The sequence below is a fragment of the Protopterus annectens genome, chromosome 12.part0 (genome assembly GCF_019279795.1).
Source record: "Protopterus annectens isolate FY-2018-M chromosome 12.part0, PAN1.0, whole genome shotgun sequence".
Classification (NCBI taxonomy): domain Eukaryota; kingdom Metazoa; phylum Chordata; order Ceratodontiformes; family Protopteridae; genus Protopterus; species Protopterus annectens.
The window spans coordinates 1,168,110,770-1,168,132,765 of NC_056746.1; the positions used below are offsets into that span (position 1 = coordinate 1,168,110,770).

Here is a 21,996-nt window from a genome sequence, read left to right on the forward strand (position 1 = left end):
ACTGTACATCCTGAGCATGATAACTGTACATCCTGAGCACAATATCTGTACATCTTGAGCACAACTGTACCTGAGCATAACTGTAAATCCTGAGCATAACTGTACATCCTGAGCATGATATCAGTACATCTTGAGCATGATTACTGTACATCCTGAGCACAATTACTGCACATCCTCAGCATGATAAATATACATCCTAAGCACGATAACTGTAAATCTTGAGCATGATTACTGTACATCCTGAGCATAACTGTAAATCCTGAGCACGATTACTGTACATCATGAGCATAACTGTACATCCTGAGTGTAACTGCAAATCCTGAGCACAATTACTGTACATCCTGAGCATGATATCTGTACATCCTGAGTGTAACTGTAAATCCTGAGCATGATTACTGTACATCCTGAGCACGATAACTGTTCATCCTAAGCATATCTGTACATCCTGAGCATGATAACTGTACACCCTGAGCATAACTGTACATCCTGAGCACGATTACTGTACAGCCTGAGCACGATAACTGTACATCCTGAGCATGATTACTGTACATCTTGAGCACGATATTTGTACATCCTGAGCACGATTACTGTACAGCTTGAGCATAACTGTACATCCTGACCATGAAATATGTACATCCTGAGCATGATATCTGTGCATCCTGAACACGATAACTGTACATCATGAGCATAACTGTAAATCCTGAGCATGAAATCTGTACATCCTGAGCATAACTGTACATCCTGAGTATAACTGTACATCCTGAGCATGAAATCTGTACATCCTGAGCATAACTGTACATCCTGAGTATAACTGTACATCCTGAGCATGAAATCTGTACATCCTGAGCATAACTGTACATCCTGAGTATAACTGTACATTCTGAGCATGAAATCTGTACATCCTGAGCATGATTACTGTACATCCTCAGCACGATTATTGTAAAGCCTGAGCACAATAACTGTACATCCTGAGCATGATAACTGTAAATCCTGAACATGATTACTGTACATCCTGAGCACGATAACTGTACATCCTGAGCATAACTGTAAATCCTGAGCATGACTACTGTAAATCCTGAGTACGATTACTGTACATGCTGAACATAATAACTGTACATCCTGAGCATATCTGTACATCCTGAGCACAATAACTGTAAATCCTGAGCATAACTGTATATCCTGAGCACAATATCTGTACATTCTGAGCATGATAACTGTACATCCTGAGCACGATATCTGAACATTCTGAGCATGATAACTACATCCTGAGCATAACTGTACATCCTGAGCATGATTACTGTACATCCTGAGCAAGAAAACTGTATATCCTGAGCACGATTAATCTTCATCCTGAGCATATCTGTACATCCTGACCACAATAACTGTACATTCTGAGCACAATTACTGTACATCCTGAGCATGATATCTGTACATCCTGAGCACGATATCTGTACACCCTGAGTATGATTACTGTACATAGGTTCATAGATTAGTACTAGGCTAACTGCCCTTGCGAGCCATTTTAAGCCTAGCCAATTATCCCTTGTGAGACTCAAACCCTGTACCTTGCATTTGTAAAGCAAACACCTTAACAATTATGCCACCCTCCCAACCTATAGGTTCATAGGTTAGTACTAAGCTAACTGCCCTTGCGAGCCATTTTAAGCCTAGCCAAATTATCCCTTGTGAGACTCAAACCCTGCACCTTGTGTTTGTGAGTCTTGAGCAAGATATTTGTAAATCCTGAGGACAATTACTGTACATCTTGAGCACAATAACTGTATATCCTGAGCATGATATCTGTACATCCTGAGCATGATTACTGTACATCCTGAACATGCTAACTGTAAATCTTGAGGAAGACCCTAATCTGTACTATACATTAGTACTGGTCGCACCACTGTCTTGTACACCTTACTTTTCAGCTTCTTTGGCATTCTTCTGTCATAGACTAAACCTGACACTCTATGCCAGTTGGCCGCAGCCCCTCTTATTCTAGCTTTGACCTCTTAATTCAGATTTCCCTTCTCCTCAACCACCCCACCCAGATACTTGAAGCTGTTTACCTGTTCCACTGTCTTCCCTTCTAGCTCTGTTCTTCTGATTTATTTGGTGCCATTATCTGTGCTTAGTTTCATCCCATGTGCCTTCAGTTTTGCATTCCATTCGCATGTCCTTGAAGTCCTAGCTCAGAGTCAGCCTGTAATATCATCTGGATAGAGCAACTTTGTTGATCTGTCCCCTCTCACATCTTTGCTAATGAAGTCCATCACCAGTATGAACAGCAGTGGGCTCAGAGCTGAACCCTGGTGTACACCCACTCCCACTGGGAACCCCTCTGTGAAGCTGGACACTGTTTGTACTTGAGTTATTGGGTCTTTGTACATAGCCTGCACTAATTATACCAATGTTTCTGTGACTTCAGACCACTGCAATACTGTCCAGATCAGCTTTCTTGGGACCTTAGCATGTGCTTTCTCCAAGTCTAGGACTGCCTAGTTGGACTCTCCTCATTTCTAGCTTCTTCTCAAGTATCTGCCTCAATGCAAACATTGGGTCAGTTGTACTGCATCCTGATTTGAATCTGAACTGCTCATTTCCCATCTTATGTTCTACTGTTCTGTGTATCCACTTATTAATCACCCTCTACAGAACCTTCATGCAATGTGATAACAGTTTGAAGCCTCTGTACTGCCCACAGTTGTGGATGTCCCCTTTGTTCTTGTACACATTGGCATGAGAATGATTATTCTCCAGTCATCTAGGATACGCCTTTCTCTCCACACTGCTATTAGTACTCTCAGGAGCCATTTCTTCCCTGTCTCACGCAGCATCTTTGTCATATCTGCTGTGACCTCATCCGAGCCTACTGCCTTCCCTGACTTCATCTTCCTTAGAGCTGTTCTTACCTCTTCTAGGGTGGGCTCCTCTTCTTCTCCATTGTAGGCTGTTTCTGGGGCAGTACAGCTTCTGTGGGATTTTCTTCATTCAGAAGCTGCTGGAAATACTCCTTCCATCTGCCTTTGATGTCCCGTGGACCTGTGAGCAGGTTGTTGCTGACATCCCTTATGAAGGGTGTCTGACTATCTTCTTTATCTTTCTGTCTTTGCCTTGCAACCTGATAAAGTTTCTTTGTGACATTTACTGAGTCACTTTCCAGAAGTTGGTACAGTGCCTCCAATGCCTTATTCTTTGCTGTTGCAACTTCTTTCTAAGCTTCTTTGTTAGTCAACCAGTAGTCCTTCCTAGCCTGGTCAGTCTTTTCTGTCTTCCACTTCTTCCTGCACTCCTTTCTTTTGTTGACTTCCTGGAGTTCTGCATTCCACCAACAGGTTTCCTTATGTACCTTATTTCTATACCTGGCTCGGCCACATATCTTTTCTGTAGTCCTAACATGCTGTTTTTAGGCGCTGCCATTCTTGTTCACCTTCACTTATTTCCTCCTCTTCTTGGGGCGCTTAGAGCCCTGAGTAATTCCTTGAACTGTTGTACTTTCTCTCCAGGCAATTTTCAGGTCTTCGGCCTGGTCTCTGTTGACCTTAAAGTCTTCTCTGACCACTACTTGCAGCTGATTGTGGCAACTAGTGGTTTATGCTGTGAGCCGACTGTTTCACTGGGGATGACTTTGCAATCATGGATTCTACTCCAGTGCCTTTTCCTTACTAGGAGGAAGTTTACCTGAGTTGCATGTTGGCTACTCTTGTATGTGATCTTGTGACTGTCTCTCTTTCTGAACCATGTTTTGGCTACTATCAAACCATTTACCAGACAGAAGTCTAGAACGGCTTTTCCTTCTTTATTCCTGTTGCCCCACCCATGTGGACCCAGGCAGTCCTCATATTCTGTACTCTGTCCTGATATGTGCATTCAAGTCACCCATTGTCAACACCAATTCATGCTGTCCTGCTTTATCTAGTAGGTCCTACAACTGCTGTCTGAATGCAGTCTGGCAAAGAACATAATTTTAACCATCTTTACTAAGCTATAGTGTACTATGATGCAAGGTTATAGCTAGGCGTACCCCATGAAGCTTGTAACGTTCTCTTAAAAAAGTGTGCATGTGTGTGCGTGTGTGTGCGTGTGTGTGTGTGTGTGTGTGTGTGTGTGTGTGTGTGTGTGTGTGTGTGTGTGTGTGTGTGTGTGTGTGTGTGTGTGTGTGTGCGTGCGTGCGTGTGTGTGTGTGTGTGTGTGTGTGTGTGTGTGTGTGTGTGTGTGTGTGTGTGTGTCTGTGTGTGTGTGTGTGTGTGTGTGTGTGTGTGTGTGTGTGTGTGTGTGTGTGTGTGTGTGTGTGTGAGTGTGTGTGTGTGTGCACATGCACATGTATGAATATACATAAATATATATTGATAGTTATATAGATAGATATCTTAGAACAGTGGAACAAGCTAAGGATAAAGAAAGCATACAAAAGAAAATGGTAATATGTAGCAGTAGATGTATGAAAAGGAATTAGGAAGTAGGGTGGACAAGAAAGTAACGAGACAGTTAAAACTGTATGGCAGTTAATGTTCTAGCTAAGTAGAATTAAATTATTTTAGAAGGAGAAATGTCAGTGATTAGATTATATGAAATATAGAAAATTATATTTATTCATATATATATATATATATATATATATATATATATATATATATATATATGGTTTCACTTCATATTACCCAAATGCTGAAATATCGAATTTCAGCATTTCGACAGTATAAAGCCAAAACCATCACAACACCGACACTTCACAATCACGAAACCAAAACATTGAACATACACAATACAGCACACAACACACAAACCATAACACCCACACCACAAAACAATTAAATACAACAAAACACCACACAGACGCATACCTACACTACACAAATGCAGGGGGGCAAGCCCCCCCACACCCCCCTACTTATATATACTAACTCCGAGATCGCATAAACAGTAAAGAAAAAAATAATCACACACAGCCAACACACACAATCATACCTCCACCTCCCTACCCTAACCCACTCGTACAAGTTAGAAAAACACTCAAGCACATTCACTCACCTTAAACTGCAGACACCATCCCAGCCAAACACTTCCGCAACATAACGTACATGCATAAGCACAAATTCGACTTCATGGACACGAATTTCTGAAATTCAATATTTCAATAATTCGTGTTTATGAAGTGAAACTATATAAATATATATATATATATATATATATATATATATATATATATATATATATGTATATACATATATATATATATATATATATATATACATACACATTTATATGTGTGCGTGTGTGTGTGTGTGTGTGTGTGTGTGTGTGTGTGTGTACATACACACACACACACACACACACACACACACACACACACACACACACAAACTCCAAAAGGTAGAAAAACAACATTGACACCCTAGCGTACATGCTCCTTGGCAAAACCTTGGCCATGCAAAAACTTATTAAAGGAGAGAAATGTTGCTCGTCCACTGTACATGGAATTGTTACATCTTCACTTGTAATACTGGATGTCTGGTTCTAAAGGCCTTGTAAAATAATGCACTTCAAGTCTTGTATTGAGGAGAACCATTGAAATGATCAGGGGAATGGAACGGCTTAAGTTTGTAGTACAAAAACAGCGTGCACACTTTGAAGAAAGGAGGGGAACAAGGTGACAGGATATTGACTCACTTTATTATCAGTGGTCAGGTGAGGGATGGCATTCATTAGTGAGACTTACGGGAAAGAGGGATGCAGGAAACAGACTAAAAAAGGAAAATTTAGGTCAAACTTAAGAAAGTACTTTTGTATGTAAAGAGGTGAGAAGGACCCATGCTAGATTGATTGCTAGAGCATATCTCAGTAGTGAGGTTTAAAGGGGGCAGATGTAACTGGAAATAGGGTGAATACAGCAGAAAAGCCCAGATGCATGAGGCTTTATTATAGGCTTCTTCATCTAGAAACCCAAACTGGCAGCATGGGTGAGCTATTTGCAGATTTAGGAGCTACAGAAGTGACAGAGAAATCTGTGAGTAAAGTTAAGCAGCATGTCAACCATTTATTATGTGTTTTATGGCAACCATACAGACCTCTTGTGCAAAGCTGATGAGATTTATTTGTTTGTGGCTGCTGCAAGCTATTCAACTCATTACTTTTGTAATATTTTCCAGTATACACTTTCAGTGGATTTAGCGGCTTTAAGTTTCTCAGTTTATAGTACTATGAGAAGGGTGACTGTTTTTATGGTTGCCTGAAACTTGTGCAGCCAGCATGTCAGGTTGCTGGACTAGTGAAGTGATGCTCTCATTATAATTTAACTAAACAACCAACCATATCAGGGTATGTGCAGATGATGTGGATTTTAAACATGACACAAAGTGTGGTTTTGTCTTGATAGCATGGATTATCTGACTAAAAGACCACAACTTTGAGTTAAGATGAGAAATACTCATGTCGTAGAATGTAGTATATACATTGATAAAACTCACGTGGAGATCAAACACACAGCTGGAAGGCACTTTATTACTGAAATACTGGCCACTGACTGAGCTTAGCACACATACATAGTCACCTTTTATACCGGGGTACGGACTTACTTTTATGGAGACTCAGTACATCACATTACCCCAACACACTTTTTTTATTATTTTTTTGGAAATTAAACATATTGAATAAGTTTACTGAGGTAAAACAGTATTCCATTGTCCACTCAGTAATGTCAATCAGATGAGGTAGATTATTCAGCAATGGCACACAGCCAGTCCTTTATTTTCTTGTGTCAGTACACTACATTTGTCTGTAAGTTACTAGCTGGATACAAGTGATATTAGCAATTTTTTTTGTTGTAATATGGAACCTCAAACATCAGAATGCATAAGATTGAAAACATTGAAAACTGATGCCTGAAACACAGAAAGGTGAACTTTTAAACTGCAAGTGTTTTTTGTAGGAGAGCAGACCCCCCCCCCACCCCCCTGATGCAGGGAGAGAAGAATCCTCCACACCCCAAAACTTATATGTATATGTGCCAGTTCCACTGTTGCACCAACTCAAGGAAAGGAAAGGTCTCTCAAAATGAAGAATTACTGCTGACTCACACTCCGAAATTGCAACAGTAGTGATTTCCACTGGAAAACAACAATTGGAGTTGTGTTCTTCAGTAACTGGAGTTCTGCTCCTCAGTATTCTGTGCTTTTGGTAACTGACGCCTGAGTAATTTCGTGCCCACCTGTAGATAAACTCTCCTGTTAAATAAAATGTTTTAAATATTTAATTGCAGAAAATTAACAATAGACTGTAATATACGTCTTGCTCAGAAGCTCACACATTGACAGTTTAAAGTTTTGCAACAACTTTTAACTTTCACTTACTTGGGAAAAACATTTTTCTCCAGCTTGACACACGGTATTCTTTGTCAGAGACACTCTTGTTCACAGTATATTAACACCTCATCACAAATCAGTGATTCATTACATTCTCTGAAATCATTTTCACTGCCAGTGCACATTTTCTTTCAGCAATCTATACACTGTACTTTGGTTAGACAAAAACTTTCCATAATAACTAATTAAACAAAAAACTGCCTGCAACTCTTTCACGTGTGCATGTTATGTGTCTTGTGAATAAAGGCAAACTTTCTATAAAAATGAAATGAGCCTAAAAATGACTGCTTCTCTTTCATGTGCGTGATTATGTGGGGGACTCCTGTGAATGCCTCTCTTTTTGCTGCAGAAGAGTGTATCAGTTTCCAATTCAGCAAATGCCCTAGAAATTACCTCACTGTTTTCCAAATTCACATGTTTTCAGCTCTTAAAGTCTTTGCACTCCTATCTGTAAGTTACTGAAAGTTTACTTTCTGTCTTTCCAATACTCAGTTAATCGTGCAGCTGCATGACTATGTTCAAATCCCTAAATGCATTTCCTACTATTGTTTGATAATAGAGGATGCTGATCTACTGCATGACAACCTGTTATATGTAAGCAGTAAGACCTGCAGGTAACAACTGGCTACATTTCTATTAAAAGAAACAATTTCAGCTCTTGGCACGGCCACCACCTCTTTCACTGTAGGCATATTAAATGTCTGAGTGCTTGCACACTGATTTGCAGTCAGTTTATAATCACCACAAATACTTATTGCATTATCTCATTTTACTATTAACTCAATAACAGGCATTTTACCATTTGCAACATGTACTTTGTGTTTCCTTAACTATTGCATAGTTCTGTTTGCAGTTTCCACATTTAATAATATCAGTCTCAAATACATTTGAAAATGTTCAAATAGATTCAGAAAGTAGTTTTCTCTTGCAAGCATCACTGTGAATGCTTCTCATGAATCTATTCCTACCTGCTTCAGCCAAACGTATTACAAATGTGTAGTTCACAGCACACTGTCTCCTTTCACTGACATGCTGCATCATTGCCTCACTGAACTCCTAGATGTAGGAATTAAAACCAAATCTTTCTGCAGCCACCATTAATTTAAGATCAAAAAGCCCCTTTAATATGTTCAAATCTGTTCATAGGTTTTATCTTATCCTAATGTGAATTCATCTGTAACACTGAGCAGTTTTGCCACATAGTTATTCAAAAGAATAACTCGGCTCTCTCTTAATTCTATGTAAGCAAACCATGGATTTGTACATAGTTTAAATTATCAGATTATTCTCAGCTGAAACACCTCTAGAAATTCTGCATCTCTTTTCATTGTTAAAAATCTCATCATAACTTTGCTCCACGTATGATTTTTGCTTTGAAGAAACGCAGCCAGAGACCAAGCAAATAGTTTGAAGCCATTATATTAGTAAACCAAGGTCGTGCACTAAGTACCATGCACTTGTGCAATCACTTTTTGTACCAGTGCTCACTGGAAAGTACTGGCTCACTGCATAGGAGATGCACTGTTAAATGTACCACAGAGTGAATTATTGTTTTATACGGTGTTAGGAAAACTGGGGTCTTCTATCTGCTAGTTTTATTGTTTGCACTGACCATTTTCTATCAAACTAGCTTTCTTTCTCTGCAGAAGCATGGGTCAGCACATTCAGCACATGCTCTATGTATTCCCTCATGGTTTCCCAAACTCACAGAAAGCTGATGCATTATATAGTGCATGTACAGTATACATACTTATGCATCTCTGCCTGGTCAGGATAACTTCACTTTTATTTGTAGGCAGGATGTGGTAACATACAGGATAAGGTAATAAAGAACCTGCTAGAAAAAGTAAGCTGCAAAAACTTATTCATCTATTCCTGGTATCTTAAATTAAATGTTGCTGTGTAATTGACATACTTATAGTTCATTTGCAGTCATTCTTTGCAGATTTTTATTGGTGTATCATTGTAATGTCACTTGGCATCATATTAGCCAAGTCAGTTTATGGCATTATCACCTCTGGAATGGTCAACCTTACAGCCACTACAATGGGTAATGGTCATCGTCCCTTTATTAATGGCCTCGTTTGGGTGGAAGCACCATGATTCTGTATTACACATTTAGCATTTGAACCTGAATGTTTGTACCAACCTCCAGTTGTTTTGTTTTCATTTGGCTATTTTCTTTAAAACAAAATCTTACTTAACATAAATGCTGACTACAGACTATTCTAAGCCATGTCATTTTTGTAATAATTCTGGGCATCCCAGCAGGATCATAACAATATTAATCAATGATAGTTGGTGTAAAAATAATGATTCTACTATGTCTCTTTGAGGTTAAAGCTTTGACCATCAAAAACAGAGAAGTTTTTTTTTTTTTTTCCCCAGTGGAAAGGTTTTCCCCACAAGCACCTTCTCTCACTTAACTGTACTCAACCACACAGAAAACTGAAAATCCTCATAAAACTAGGAAACACTTCTGGTACATCTATGGATAATAGCATTCAATGATTTGCAGATTATGGGAAGTTTACTTGACCTCAGGGTATAAGGAAGCCAAAAATAAAGTTCTGTCATGTTCTGTGGAATGCATATGCTATATGGAACTGACAAATGCAATTCTGCTGTGCTCTACTGATACCACATTCATTCTGATTCTTATATTATTCTTACATAATGGAAAGTGTAACAGGAAAAGCTGGAGGAAAAAGGAAAAATGGAAATACATTATTGCAGAATTTCACAAAACGTTTTAAGGGTGCTTCTTAAATAAGGTTATTTTACATTTATGTAGTGAAGTATCACAAGATCTTCTCGCAGGGTGTGGTGGGGGGAGTCACTGTAACAGTATATTATAACAGTGGAGTTTGCCCACTTTCTGAGTTGTGTTGGTCTTGCTGGCATTTCACAGCCATTTCTGTTCTCTAAAAAGGTTAAGTCGGGTCACATGCCTGCAAATACACTAAAATAGGTGTCATTAAAGTCCTATACTATATAAGTCCTGCACTGACGCATAGCCTTTTCATGTCTTTTACTGCCGTAGAATAGTTGGTTATTTAGTTATGTGCTGGAATAACGTTGTGCAGTATTCACAAGCCTACATTTGGTGTTTCTACTTTTTGATGAAAGCTGGAGAAAAAAACACCTTTTCAACCTTTCTCTGTGGGTCTGTGGTAAATAAATTGCTCTAAAGGACTACTGCTCTCTCTACTTATTTTGCCTAAGGCATGCACATGATTTTAAGTCCAGCAGTATATGTCAAAAAATTAATAAATTGACAAGGCTGACATGAGTAAACGCTTTTATCAACATACTTTGAAGAATAGAGACTGAAGTCTTTGAAAAACACTGTAAGAGAAAGGAATTTTCCAAGCATACGAACAAGAACCTCTCTATATGGATAAACAAATATCCAAGAAAGAAAAGAGAAAAATATGGTAAGGACACGCTGAAAGAGGTCATTGCAGATAGCACTAGAAAATGGAAGCCATCTACTAGCTTTGTAGAGAGGGTGCTTTGGTTTCAGTCATACCAAATCATTTTTTTAAAGCCAGTTTCTAAAGTGCCCAAAATGAATTACTAACACAGATGCTTCAGCCAAAATAAAATTAAATTATCACCTTCAGTGGTATCAGTGCTTGATCCTATCAGTCTAACATGGGCAGGTGTTTCCATAAGCTGATCCAGAATAGGTAACCATATGGAAAAAATATTAAAGCTGCATTTCCCAGGGAAGGAATTGCATCTTTTCATCACTTAAAAAGTTTTCCAGCTTTACCTTAGTCTATTACTGATGACAAGTGTCTTGCATAGGAGTATTTTAAGGTTATTCAGAAGTCTACGTTGGCTCACATATGGCATTATCCCCTAGCATGTATCAAAGTCACTCTGCTTGCTGCATTGAGACAAAGGACCCTTTCAGGTTCCTTTGAGAGTTATTGAAGGAAAAATAAAAAGGACATACACTTTGTCACCAGTGCCCTTGGATGAAAAAGATGATATCCATGGATGAAGAAGTGGACTTTTATATGGAACATAATTCCTTTTTTTTCCTTATTCTAAAGCATGAGTCCACACCTCATAACCTTTTCTGAAACTGTTAATTACAAGAGAGAACTATGTGGGAGACCAACAGCAGACCACCTCTTCATGCAAAAAGATAAACATGCAAAGTTGAGACTCCTTGAATCAGAATAAATTATCCCTCCTCTCTTTGAAATATTTCAGGTTTTTATGAAAGTAAATTACTAACATCCAAGTAAACATCCATCAGCTACAAAAATACAGACAGACTTTATAGACATCCAGCTGACTAGCAGGACATATTCAACACTCACAAGGCAAATCCATCCACTGTCTCTCTTCCTTGTCAAAAACCTGAAAAAATACCACTGTTAGCTGTACTTCCCTATGACACTAAGTCAAGGTTGTTAAACAGCTATGATAAAAAGGACTATGGCTCCAGTAATTTAATTGTAGGGGACCTGAATTACATGACTCACATGAATATGTGGCACATTTCTGTCTTAAATTAGGTACAAGAATGCAGTTCATCATTGCCAGAGTCTAATAGAAAAGCCAAGCTAGCAAAGAAACCAAAAGTGTCATGCATACTCTGCCCTTTCCTGCAGAAAGTCTCCCACCAGCAAGACATCTTTTTTAAAGAAAACTAATTTTTGTGGAACAACTGTCTAACCAAAAACAAACTAAAAACAAGCAATCACCTTCTGCTACATAATCAGGTGCAAAAAAGTAAACGGCATTAGAAATCTTGCAGGTGACTTCTGCATGAGGGTTTCTCATTCCCTACTATATATCCCTGGGAGGCAGTTGTGCAATATCAGTTATCAGTTTAAGGATAAATAACCTCAGTCAGATGGGCTCAGGTTCATAAGTGTTATACTAGGCCATGACCACTAGGGCCCTTATAAGCCTAGCCATTTAACACAAATGTGACCCACACATTTGATTTATATTTATGGTGATTTACTGACTTCTCCGTCGGAGACATAGCAGACAGACCAGGGGTGAATTTGTGATTACCCATCAATTGGTCCAGGTTGTGCTTAACTAGGGATACGGAGGAACTCTGCTTCACATGGATGGGGAGCCTGTTCCAGAGAATGGTAATTCTCTGAGAAACATATCTGTCTCTCCAACAAGTCCTATTTATACTGCAAGCAAAATATAGGTGTTTTAATCTAGTAGTTCTGAAGCTGTTTGTTTCGTGGGTATGCAAAAGATTCATCAAAACAGGGTCCAGGGACGCCTTGTATGTTAGGCAAAGATCACGTCTCAGAAATCTGTATGACACCATGTAAAGAGACAGGGCTTTGAGGTGATCAGTGTACAACACTGTGTTTACTTCCTCTATTTGTTTTGTAAGGAACCTTTGTGGATGTTCCAGTTGCTGTATGTGTCTGGTCAGGTACATACCAAAGAAGCATTATGCTCTATGATGGGTCTGATGAAGGCTGAGTATAGTGGTATGATAGCCTTCTCTGGACCTAGATGTCATGTCCTTACTTATAAGGTCATAACACAGAAGCATTTTCTTGCTACCTTGGACATACTGTATGTTGCTCTAAGGCTAGGTTACTATCTGCATAGTTCCTAGATCCTTGACTAGTGAATCAACTTTTAGGGGTGTTTTATTGACGATGTAGTTACCCGGAATGGTAGACTTCCTAAAAAGTACTGTAATGCATTTCTTGGTATTGAGTTTTAAGCCATGGCTTTAGCACCTAGTTTTTCTCTATACTAGACCTTCCTGAAGGGTGTTCTAATCTTGGGGGGAATTCAATGACTGTTCCCAGATTGCAGTCACCTGTAAACTGGGTTAGGCAAAGGCCTTTGACATTGGCTTTGAAATCTGAGAAGTAGATGCCAAAAAGGAGTGGACAAAGCACAGAACCCTGGGAGACTCCAATGGTGAATGGCCTCTTTGTGGAGGCCTCAGTGCTTCTAATCTCCTGGATCCTATCAATGACCCAGCATGTTATAAAGGGGTGTTTACCGAGTTCTGTAAGTTTGTTGACAATGCCCGAGTGGGGGCTTTCATATCAAATGCTTTAGCTGGATCTAGATCAGCCGTATGCACCATTTTTCTCTCATTCATTGCTTAATGATAAGATTCAGTAAGCATGACCTTCCTTTGACAAAGCCGAACTGGGATGGCTCCAGTGTCTGATGGTCTCCTATGTCCTTCTTGATAATTTCCATGATAATTCTTTCCATAGCTTTGCACAAAAGACTAATAGCAGTCCACTCAACTGACCCAGAAGCTCCGCTACATTCACTCATTCAGCTCATTTGTTTCCCCGTCCTAAGTGAGTAGGACTGGGCCCTCAGGGACACCATTACAGCAAAGCAAAGTATAAAAGCTATGGGTTACGTCTTCCTACATTTTCCTTCTTCCTCCTTCATGATTACTTTTGGGAAAGCCATATTGTATTTTCATGAATGCAAGGAACCAGTCACCAGTCCTCCAGTCCTCAATTTCTCAGATTTCCAACAGGCAGGAATTCCATTGCTTCTAGCTTTACCAGTGGAAGTATCTAAACATCCTTTCCAAAAAGGTACCTTTAGTCCTCTCCTGTAGTTCTGAACAGATGACAACCAAACTTTCAGATTATGTCTGGGGGAGCATAACATCTTCTCATTTCATGGCTTCTGTACTTATTAAGAAATGTCTCTTTACCTCAATCCTCAAAAAAAGAAAAAAAAGAGAGATTTATAGAGTGCTTTAACATCTTCTCATGGTAAGTTTGTACCTGTTCACCTTTAACTCAGTACAGGTGATAATACAATATTGTGGCATATCAACAGACAGGAGCATGACAGCTTTTCAATTCTGTAAGGCGGCACTTTAATTTATTCAAGCACAACCTTCTATTGTCAAGATTGCATCTTCCAGGGCAAAACAACTATCTGCCAGACTATTTCAGCAGACAGATATGTCTAGGACATGAATCGCAAGAGGGCCTCATGCTGTTTCGGCAACTTTGTACAGTAAGGCATAACTGAGATGCACCAGTTTGCTTTCCACCTCAATAACCAGCTTCAAACCTTTTCCCCACTTATTCATCACACAACATTATGGTAAATAGATGTCTTTTTCCTTCCCATGGAGTCAAAATCTCCTACAGATCTTTCCAGTAGTTCAGAAAATCTTTCGCAAAGAAAAGTAAGACACAAACTGATTTGATTATCATGCTTTTAGCTCTACCAAGACGAATGATTTTCTCTCTTGATACTTCTAACATGTCTTTCACAATCCGCTTTCACTCTACACAAAAGCCTACTAACTTAAGACTAAAGCAAAATGCGGGTTCCTATTAAATGATCGAAGACACATTCTTTCGAATGCATCTTGGTCGAACTTGAAAGCACGAAAAGGCAAAATAGCGAAATGGCATATAAGCGAATTCTTTCCCTGGGAAATAAATCGCTTGGCCGCTTCCGTTACTTTGCTGTTTTCGTGACTGCAGTGCGATATCCGAGTTGGTATACTTAAGTAGGGGGGTGTGGGAGCACAACCCCCCCCCACATTGGGTTTGGGGGGGCAAAGCCCCCCACTTTATGTTATGTTTTACAATTTTTTTTTTAGTGGAACAGTGGTTTTTGTTTCCCTTGGAAAAAAATCTCTGTTCTAAGTGTTCGAGATTGCAAGATTTCACTTACATGGGTTCGATAAATCATAATTCGCTTTTTTAAGCATTCGATGATTTAACATAGACCCGTAAAATGCTACTTCCTATCCCCAAACCTTTGATTCTATCATCTTGGAGGATATATTCTTATTCCAGACAATAATCTTATGTGTTTGTGGGTTAGGTTTAGAGTAAGTGCTATGGAAGGGGATAGATATATTTCTATGCTTTTGCTGTGTAATCTAAACACAGCAAGTGTTAAACTTATTAAAATAAGCCAAAAGACCAGTTATCAGGAAAACATATTTTCAAACGTGGAATAGGTTGTATTTTGAGCATCTCCTAAAATCTTACAGCCTTTAATGACTTTAGATTATTTTAATCCTCTCTTTGAGTCCAGCCTATCTTACTCACTTAATAAAATGTATGTTTTACAGTTTCTGCTGGTCTAACAGTATTTCCTCATATTGCAGTAAACTGTTTTAACACCTTTTTAAATGGTATTTTACATTTAGGAACACGAAGAAGAGCTTGCCCTCTTCCTTGGATTTGAACTTCATGTTGGAAGATTTAACATATCTCCATTTGAATCAGCTAAGATTAAATATTGTTTTCTGGAAAACATTTTTCCAGCTACAGTTACCTGAGGCAGAAAGATTTCAGACTTGCAAGATCTGATGTGCAAAATAGCATATACAGTATTCTCCAGTGAAAGGATATTATGAAAATCAAATCTCTACTCATTCTCTTTTTCTTTCTCATATCTTGTGTTTACAGAATACACACACACACACACACACACACACACACACACACACACACACACACACACACACACACACACACACAGTGACTTCAAACATACCAATATAAAAACATACAAATATATCTATCCCCTTCCCTAGCACTTACTCTAAACCTAACCCACAAACACTCTAGCAGACACACACACACACACACACACACACACACACACACACACACACACACACACACACACACACACACACACAGTGACTTCAAACATACCAATATAAAAACATACAAATATATCTATCCCCTTCCCTAGCACTTACTCTAAACCTAACCCACAAACACTCTAGCAGACACACACACACACACACACACACACACACACACACACACACACACACACACACACACACACACACAGTGACTTCAAACATACCAATATAAAACATACAAATATATCTATCCCCTTCCCTAGCACTTACTCTAAACCTAACCCACAAACACTCTAGCAGACACACACACACACACACACACACACACACACACACACACACACACACACACTCACACACACACACATACACACACCCACACGCAGCTCCAGTATCAAAACATTTGTTGCAAATGAAAGTTTCTGCACTGCTACCAAGTCCCACTTACCTTACTTTGATGATTCCTGCATTCAACCACCTCTGTCAAAGGAAAGTCTTTCGACCAAAGGACATTTTGGCCAGTCGTATAGGAACCTCTACAACATACCTTAGATGTCCACAGACAGCAAATATACTGCCCCATAAAAATTCATTCTGTGTCCTTCAAAAAGGAAAAGGCCTGTCTTTTTCCAAGCAAAGTTTGCCCAAGTTTTGAGTTGTATTCTATTATAATAAAACAGACCTCTGGAAGGCACTGTAAGATCTCATGTCAGTAGGGCAGTAGCTACTTTTGAAGCATAATTCAGAAATGTATCTATCCAAGACATTTCAGAAGCTGCAACATGGATTGCTGTCCATATTTTCATCAAGCACTACAACTTGAAACCAGTCTAGAGGCATGGTACAGTTTGCCTGGCTGTTATACAAAGGATCCAATAACTGTAACTGTTCACCTCCCAGAATGCCCTGATACTGCTTGACATGCTACATACATGTAATGCTCTAATGTTACACTGGCCCACCTCAAAGAGGACAGTACAGCTTTGCAAGATACCATGACAGTAGATCTTTAAGCAGAGCTCGCTGAAACAGTAACACTTCCTTCCTCTTACATGAAGATCATGTGTATATTTAAACTACACTGACTATTTTCTGATGTTTCTGAAAAGTTACTTTTATTACATTACTGATGTAAGTTTTGTATACACTTTCTCTTTATGTGAGTAGCAAAAATGTGACTAGCACAAGCATACTTTCCCTGCAGGTTTTCCAAGCTCAGTGAACCAAAGAAAGTGTATCAAAATTCTGGATTTACATCAGAGTCTCCACCACCTATATCAGTTTTTGCAGGCTTAAGCCCATTTAGACTTTTCAAGAAACAGAAACAGCTAATATAACTTAGAAGGTGGAAAAACCTTAATATTATGATTTACTGTTATAGTGACATCTTCTCAAAGGTTTATTGTTATGGCAAATGTTTTACACAGCTGCAATATCCCCCTCCATAATACTTTTATAGTGTGTTAAGAGCATGACCAGTTATCAGCTTTGTTTTTTTGAACTGAAACAGCAACACCAGATATGCCATATAATGCTCTCAACCTTCTACCTTTAAAATATGGAACACCACCTGTCACAATTTGGAACAAATGGGCAAACTGCAGAATACTTACTAATAACTTCAGCAAGAAAGTTCACAGCATGCTTAGCAACTTTTTCATACTTGCACATCTTCTTTTGATGAATTAGCATAATTATTTAACATTATACAATGACCCCCAATTAATATTCAAAAACGTGATTAGTCAGCGTGCACGTTGTAAATCGGAGTTATAGTAATGGAAAAGGTCCGGTCGCCCGGACATTTTCTATTACTATAACTCTTTTTACAGCAATGGAGAACGCAAGATCTCCATTGCTTCACACTGTCTTGCTATGTTAAACGAATTTAACATAGCGAGACAGCTTTAAAAAAAAGCAACAGAGATTTTCCGTAGCTTTTTTTAAAGCTGTCTCGCTATGTTAAACTCCTTTAACATAGCAAGACAGTTTGAAAAAAGCAACGGAGAATCTCCGTTGTTTTTTTTTTAAAGCTGTCTCGCTATGTTAAATTTGTTTAACATAGCGAGACAGTGTGAAGCAATGGAGATCTTGCTTTCTCCGTTGCTTTTTTCAAAACTGTCTCTCTATGTTAAATGGGTTTAACATAGTGAAACAGCTTTAAAAAAAGCAATGGAGACTCCGTTGCTTTTTTTAAAGCTGTCTCGCTATGTTAAACCCATTTAACATAGCGAAACAGTTCGTGAAAAGCAACAGAGATCTTGCTTTCTCCGTTGCTTTTGTCCACAGCTCTGATGTACTGTGTAGGCATACGCATGCGCAGTACATCAGAACTGCCGCAGAATACCAGACAGCTGTGGAAGGGCAGCAAGGAGGCATTATACAATGCCATTATTTAAGAAAAGTAATTTTTTTTTTCTTAAATAATGTCATTGTATAATAGCAATAACCCACTTCTGGGTGTGAGTAATGCTGGATTTACCCACGGTTGGCTTTGTTTGGCCACTCAGGCTTCGCCGTCATGGCCAAACTACACCAACCGTGGGTAAATCCAACATTACCCACACCCAGGCATGGGCTATTGCTATATTATTTACCATGAATATTTTGTTAAAAATAACAATGTATATGTGACAGAGCCTTTTAATGAGAAGCTGTGTAGAATGTGGCATTTTTTAAGAGTCAAAATGAGGAATATTTCTCCCACTGAGATAAGACCTGAGAGGTCTGAAGTCATATGTTATCCAGAAATAATGTTATGTATTAGCTATTTGCTGGGCAGAAGACACTCCCAAATGCTTTTAACCAGATGAAGAAATCAGAATAATCAACCTAATTTAACTTCACTAGTACCTGTATATCTTTGCTTTGTGAATATATATTTAGGTAGGATCTATTTTATTAATTTATTTATTTATTTGCAATTTGTTAAATGGAAAAGTCCACTGGGCCTTTCAGAGCTAATTGTCAGTGGAGGCCCAGGGAGAAAAACTCCTGAGTACAATAATAAAAGTAGAATTTTATACCTAGGTAGTATACAATTAACAAATAATTGGCTTACAAAGTGAGAAATCAGTTAGCAATCCAGTGGCAAGACAAATAGCAAACACAGTTACCACATTTTTGAGGTTATTAGAGCATAGAGGAAGTTATTGGAAAACATGACAGTAGAAAGAAATCATTAAAACTAGATATTCTAAGGAGGTGTAGTGTGAGTACAGTTCTAATTGGAAATATTTATATTTATTATTTATTTATTCTATTTGTAAGCCTTAGATCATAATTCTGTGCTGAAAAATATTAATGGAACTGCCCTTATTTTTAAACATTTTTTGCATTTTAAAATATATTTTGCATGATGGTCTTATGCTAGGGAACTCTGACTGTGATCTGTCTTTCTGACCTGAAAGGATATTCTCCACTGTCAAAATGAATATAAGGAGATGATGCAATCTGTGCTGGCAGACACCCGATTGGTTGGTTTACAGAGGGAGAGCGGATCTATTGTGGCAAGGCTGAAGAAGGAGGAGCCGCGATTCTGTTCATCAGAGGATTACAGGTAGCTATTCTCAAGGTAAACAATAAGCAATTTCAAGTGAGTCTTTAATCAATCTGTGAAGGCATTTTAAGTCATTAGTAATTATTCATAGTGAAATAATTAGAAATGGATTCATTCAACAAATACAATGTTATAGACCAGATTTAAAAATAAGAATATTCTGTTACAACATCCTTATTAAATTGTTACAGTCAGAATTTCTCTTCTGAATGTTAAGAGCCAGATGTGGTTGAACCTATTTATTCATTTATTTATTTCACATTTGTTAACCGAATTGGTCTGGTTGAGCACAGGCACGTTTTTAGAGGAGACCCGAGGAGGAAAGCTCCAGCAAAATGAACAAACTATATAATTATACAATTTTCACACAATAGAGTAATAACAGCTATACAATAATCACAAAGTTGAGTAATTGAAAAACAAAGAAAGCAACAAGCAATAGTAAGACACTTAGTAAGGTTAGTATGTTATTTACAGTATATACATAGGGGACCTGTAACAAATAATACAGGAGAAACATTCTTATATGTTAGGCAAAAATTATAGAGAATAGACCATTATCTGATTTTTATTTTTTGTTAAAATAAGAGGAGTCATATGCTTAAGGCAGAAACTACAAGAGGGTGGTTCTGGTAAGAGAAGAGAGCAGTAGATCAAATGAAGTAGGGTCTTGACAGGGGCATATCCATGACTTACAGAGGGAACTTCTTAATTCTTTTTTTGAAGCTGTTTGTTTTTCGATGCTACGTAAGATAAAAGGGAGATTGTTCCAGAAATGAGACACAGAGGATTTATATAAATTTTTGCCGACTGATTTGTTGGATTTGTATGTTTGGAGAAGGAATTTATCAGTATTTCGTAGTGGGTGTGGAGGGGTATAATAAGTGACAATATTGGAGAGGGAGAGACAGACAGTGGGTTTGTTGAGTAGACAGTGACTTACTTGGAGCTGTGAGAGTTTAAGATGGTGGGGAAGTTCCATCCAGTGAAGTTTTTTTAAAGCAATACAGTGGTGAGAGGTATTAGGTAGGTTAGCTGGAAATTTAGGAACTTTGTTGTAAGTCTATTGAAGTTTGGTAAGGAGAGAGGATTGAGAAGATTGGAGATTTGTAAGTACTAGAGCTGCATAGAGGAGGGTTGAAAGCAAATAGGCTTGGGCCAAGGAGGGTCACGAGTCAGTAGTTGCGAAGTTCTTGTTCCGATATACGAGACCTAGTTTTTGTTTTTTTTTTTTGATGGACTGCTGTATTGTACTTCTATTGTGTATTGGAGCTTTTCTCCTCGGGCCTCTACTGAAAACGGATATGTATCCAGTTAGACCAGCCCGGTTAACAAATGTAAAATAAAATATAAAATAAATAAATGTGTAGATCAAATTTTAGTTGATCATCTATTGTTATTCCAAGTAATTTTGTGTGGTTTTCTGCTGTAATGATGGTGTTATTAAAAGAGGAAATTGTGAAAGATTGTTTGAGATGGTTACATGAATTAGGAAGAAAGAGCAGAAGTTTAGTATTTTTTTTTTTATTCAAAATGAGTTGACTTTTATTTAGGCAATTTTCTACAGAAAGGAAAGATTCTTGTGTGAGAGACTGAAGTTGTGACAGTGTGTCAGAGGTGGTGATAAGTGTGGAATTGTCAGGATATTGTATAAGAGTAGAATGAGAAGTTGAGGTACAGAGGTCATTGATGAAGATATTAAAAAGAAGGGGTCCTGGGATAGGACCTGGGGAATGCCTGCATGAATTGGTAGAAAAGTAGAGCAGGAGGACTTCCATCTGACTGATTGTTGTTTGTTTACTAGATAGCTGGAGAACCATTTGAGGGTGGGGAGCGAGAGATGTAGGCTGGCAAGTTTGCCTAGAAGTATGGAGTGGGATACCATGTTGAAGGCTTTTGATAGGTCTAAGAATAGACTGGAGACCAGTTTGTTATTATCGCAAGCTTCAGCAATACTGTGAGTGAAGGTTTCACTTCATAATCTCGAATTACTGAAATCCCGAATTTCAGTAACTCGAGACTATAAAGTCAAACCATTCACAAAACCGAAGAGAAGAGACTTGATGTAGGAGGTTGAGATGGGTTTGAGAAAGAAGAGTGCCTCTTTTGCTTCAGGTTGTGGTATAGAAATGGTGTGAGGATTTTGGTTGGTGGTTTTTGGGGTTGGACTGATGGGTGGATTGGGCTTTATAGTATAACATTTTCTTGTCATTCTATATTTGTCTTTTGGTCTGATTCCTAAGTTCTTTGAACAATTGAAGGTGAGTAGAGGACTTGAATTTTTGCCATGTTTTCCAGGTGGACTCTCTTTGGTGCAAAAGGGTGTGAGTATCTTTTGTGAACCAGGGGGCATAATTGGATTTTATTCTTATTTTATGAGAGGGTGCTAGGTTATTAAGGATGTTTAGGAATATGCTGTTGAATCCTAGTACTGCGTCATTAAGAGGAAGTGTGTGCAGGCT

The 21,996-nt window shown here is 38.5% G+C and overlaps 1 protein-coding gene across 1 annotated transcript in view; it reads left to right on the plus strand.

Moving 5' to 3' along the window:
* Positions 1 to 21,996, plus strand: part of KIAA1755 (KIAA1755 ortholog) — a 986,731-nt gene that overhangs the window by 590,690 nt on the left and 374,045 nt on the right. The window contains exon 10 of the mRNA XM_044090195.1: positions 19,386 to 19,534. Within this exon, the coding sequence (XP_043946130.1) occupies positions 19,386 to 19,534 (149 nt within the window). The remainder of the gene's footprint in view (positions 1 to 19,385; positions 19,535 to 21,996) is intronic.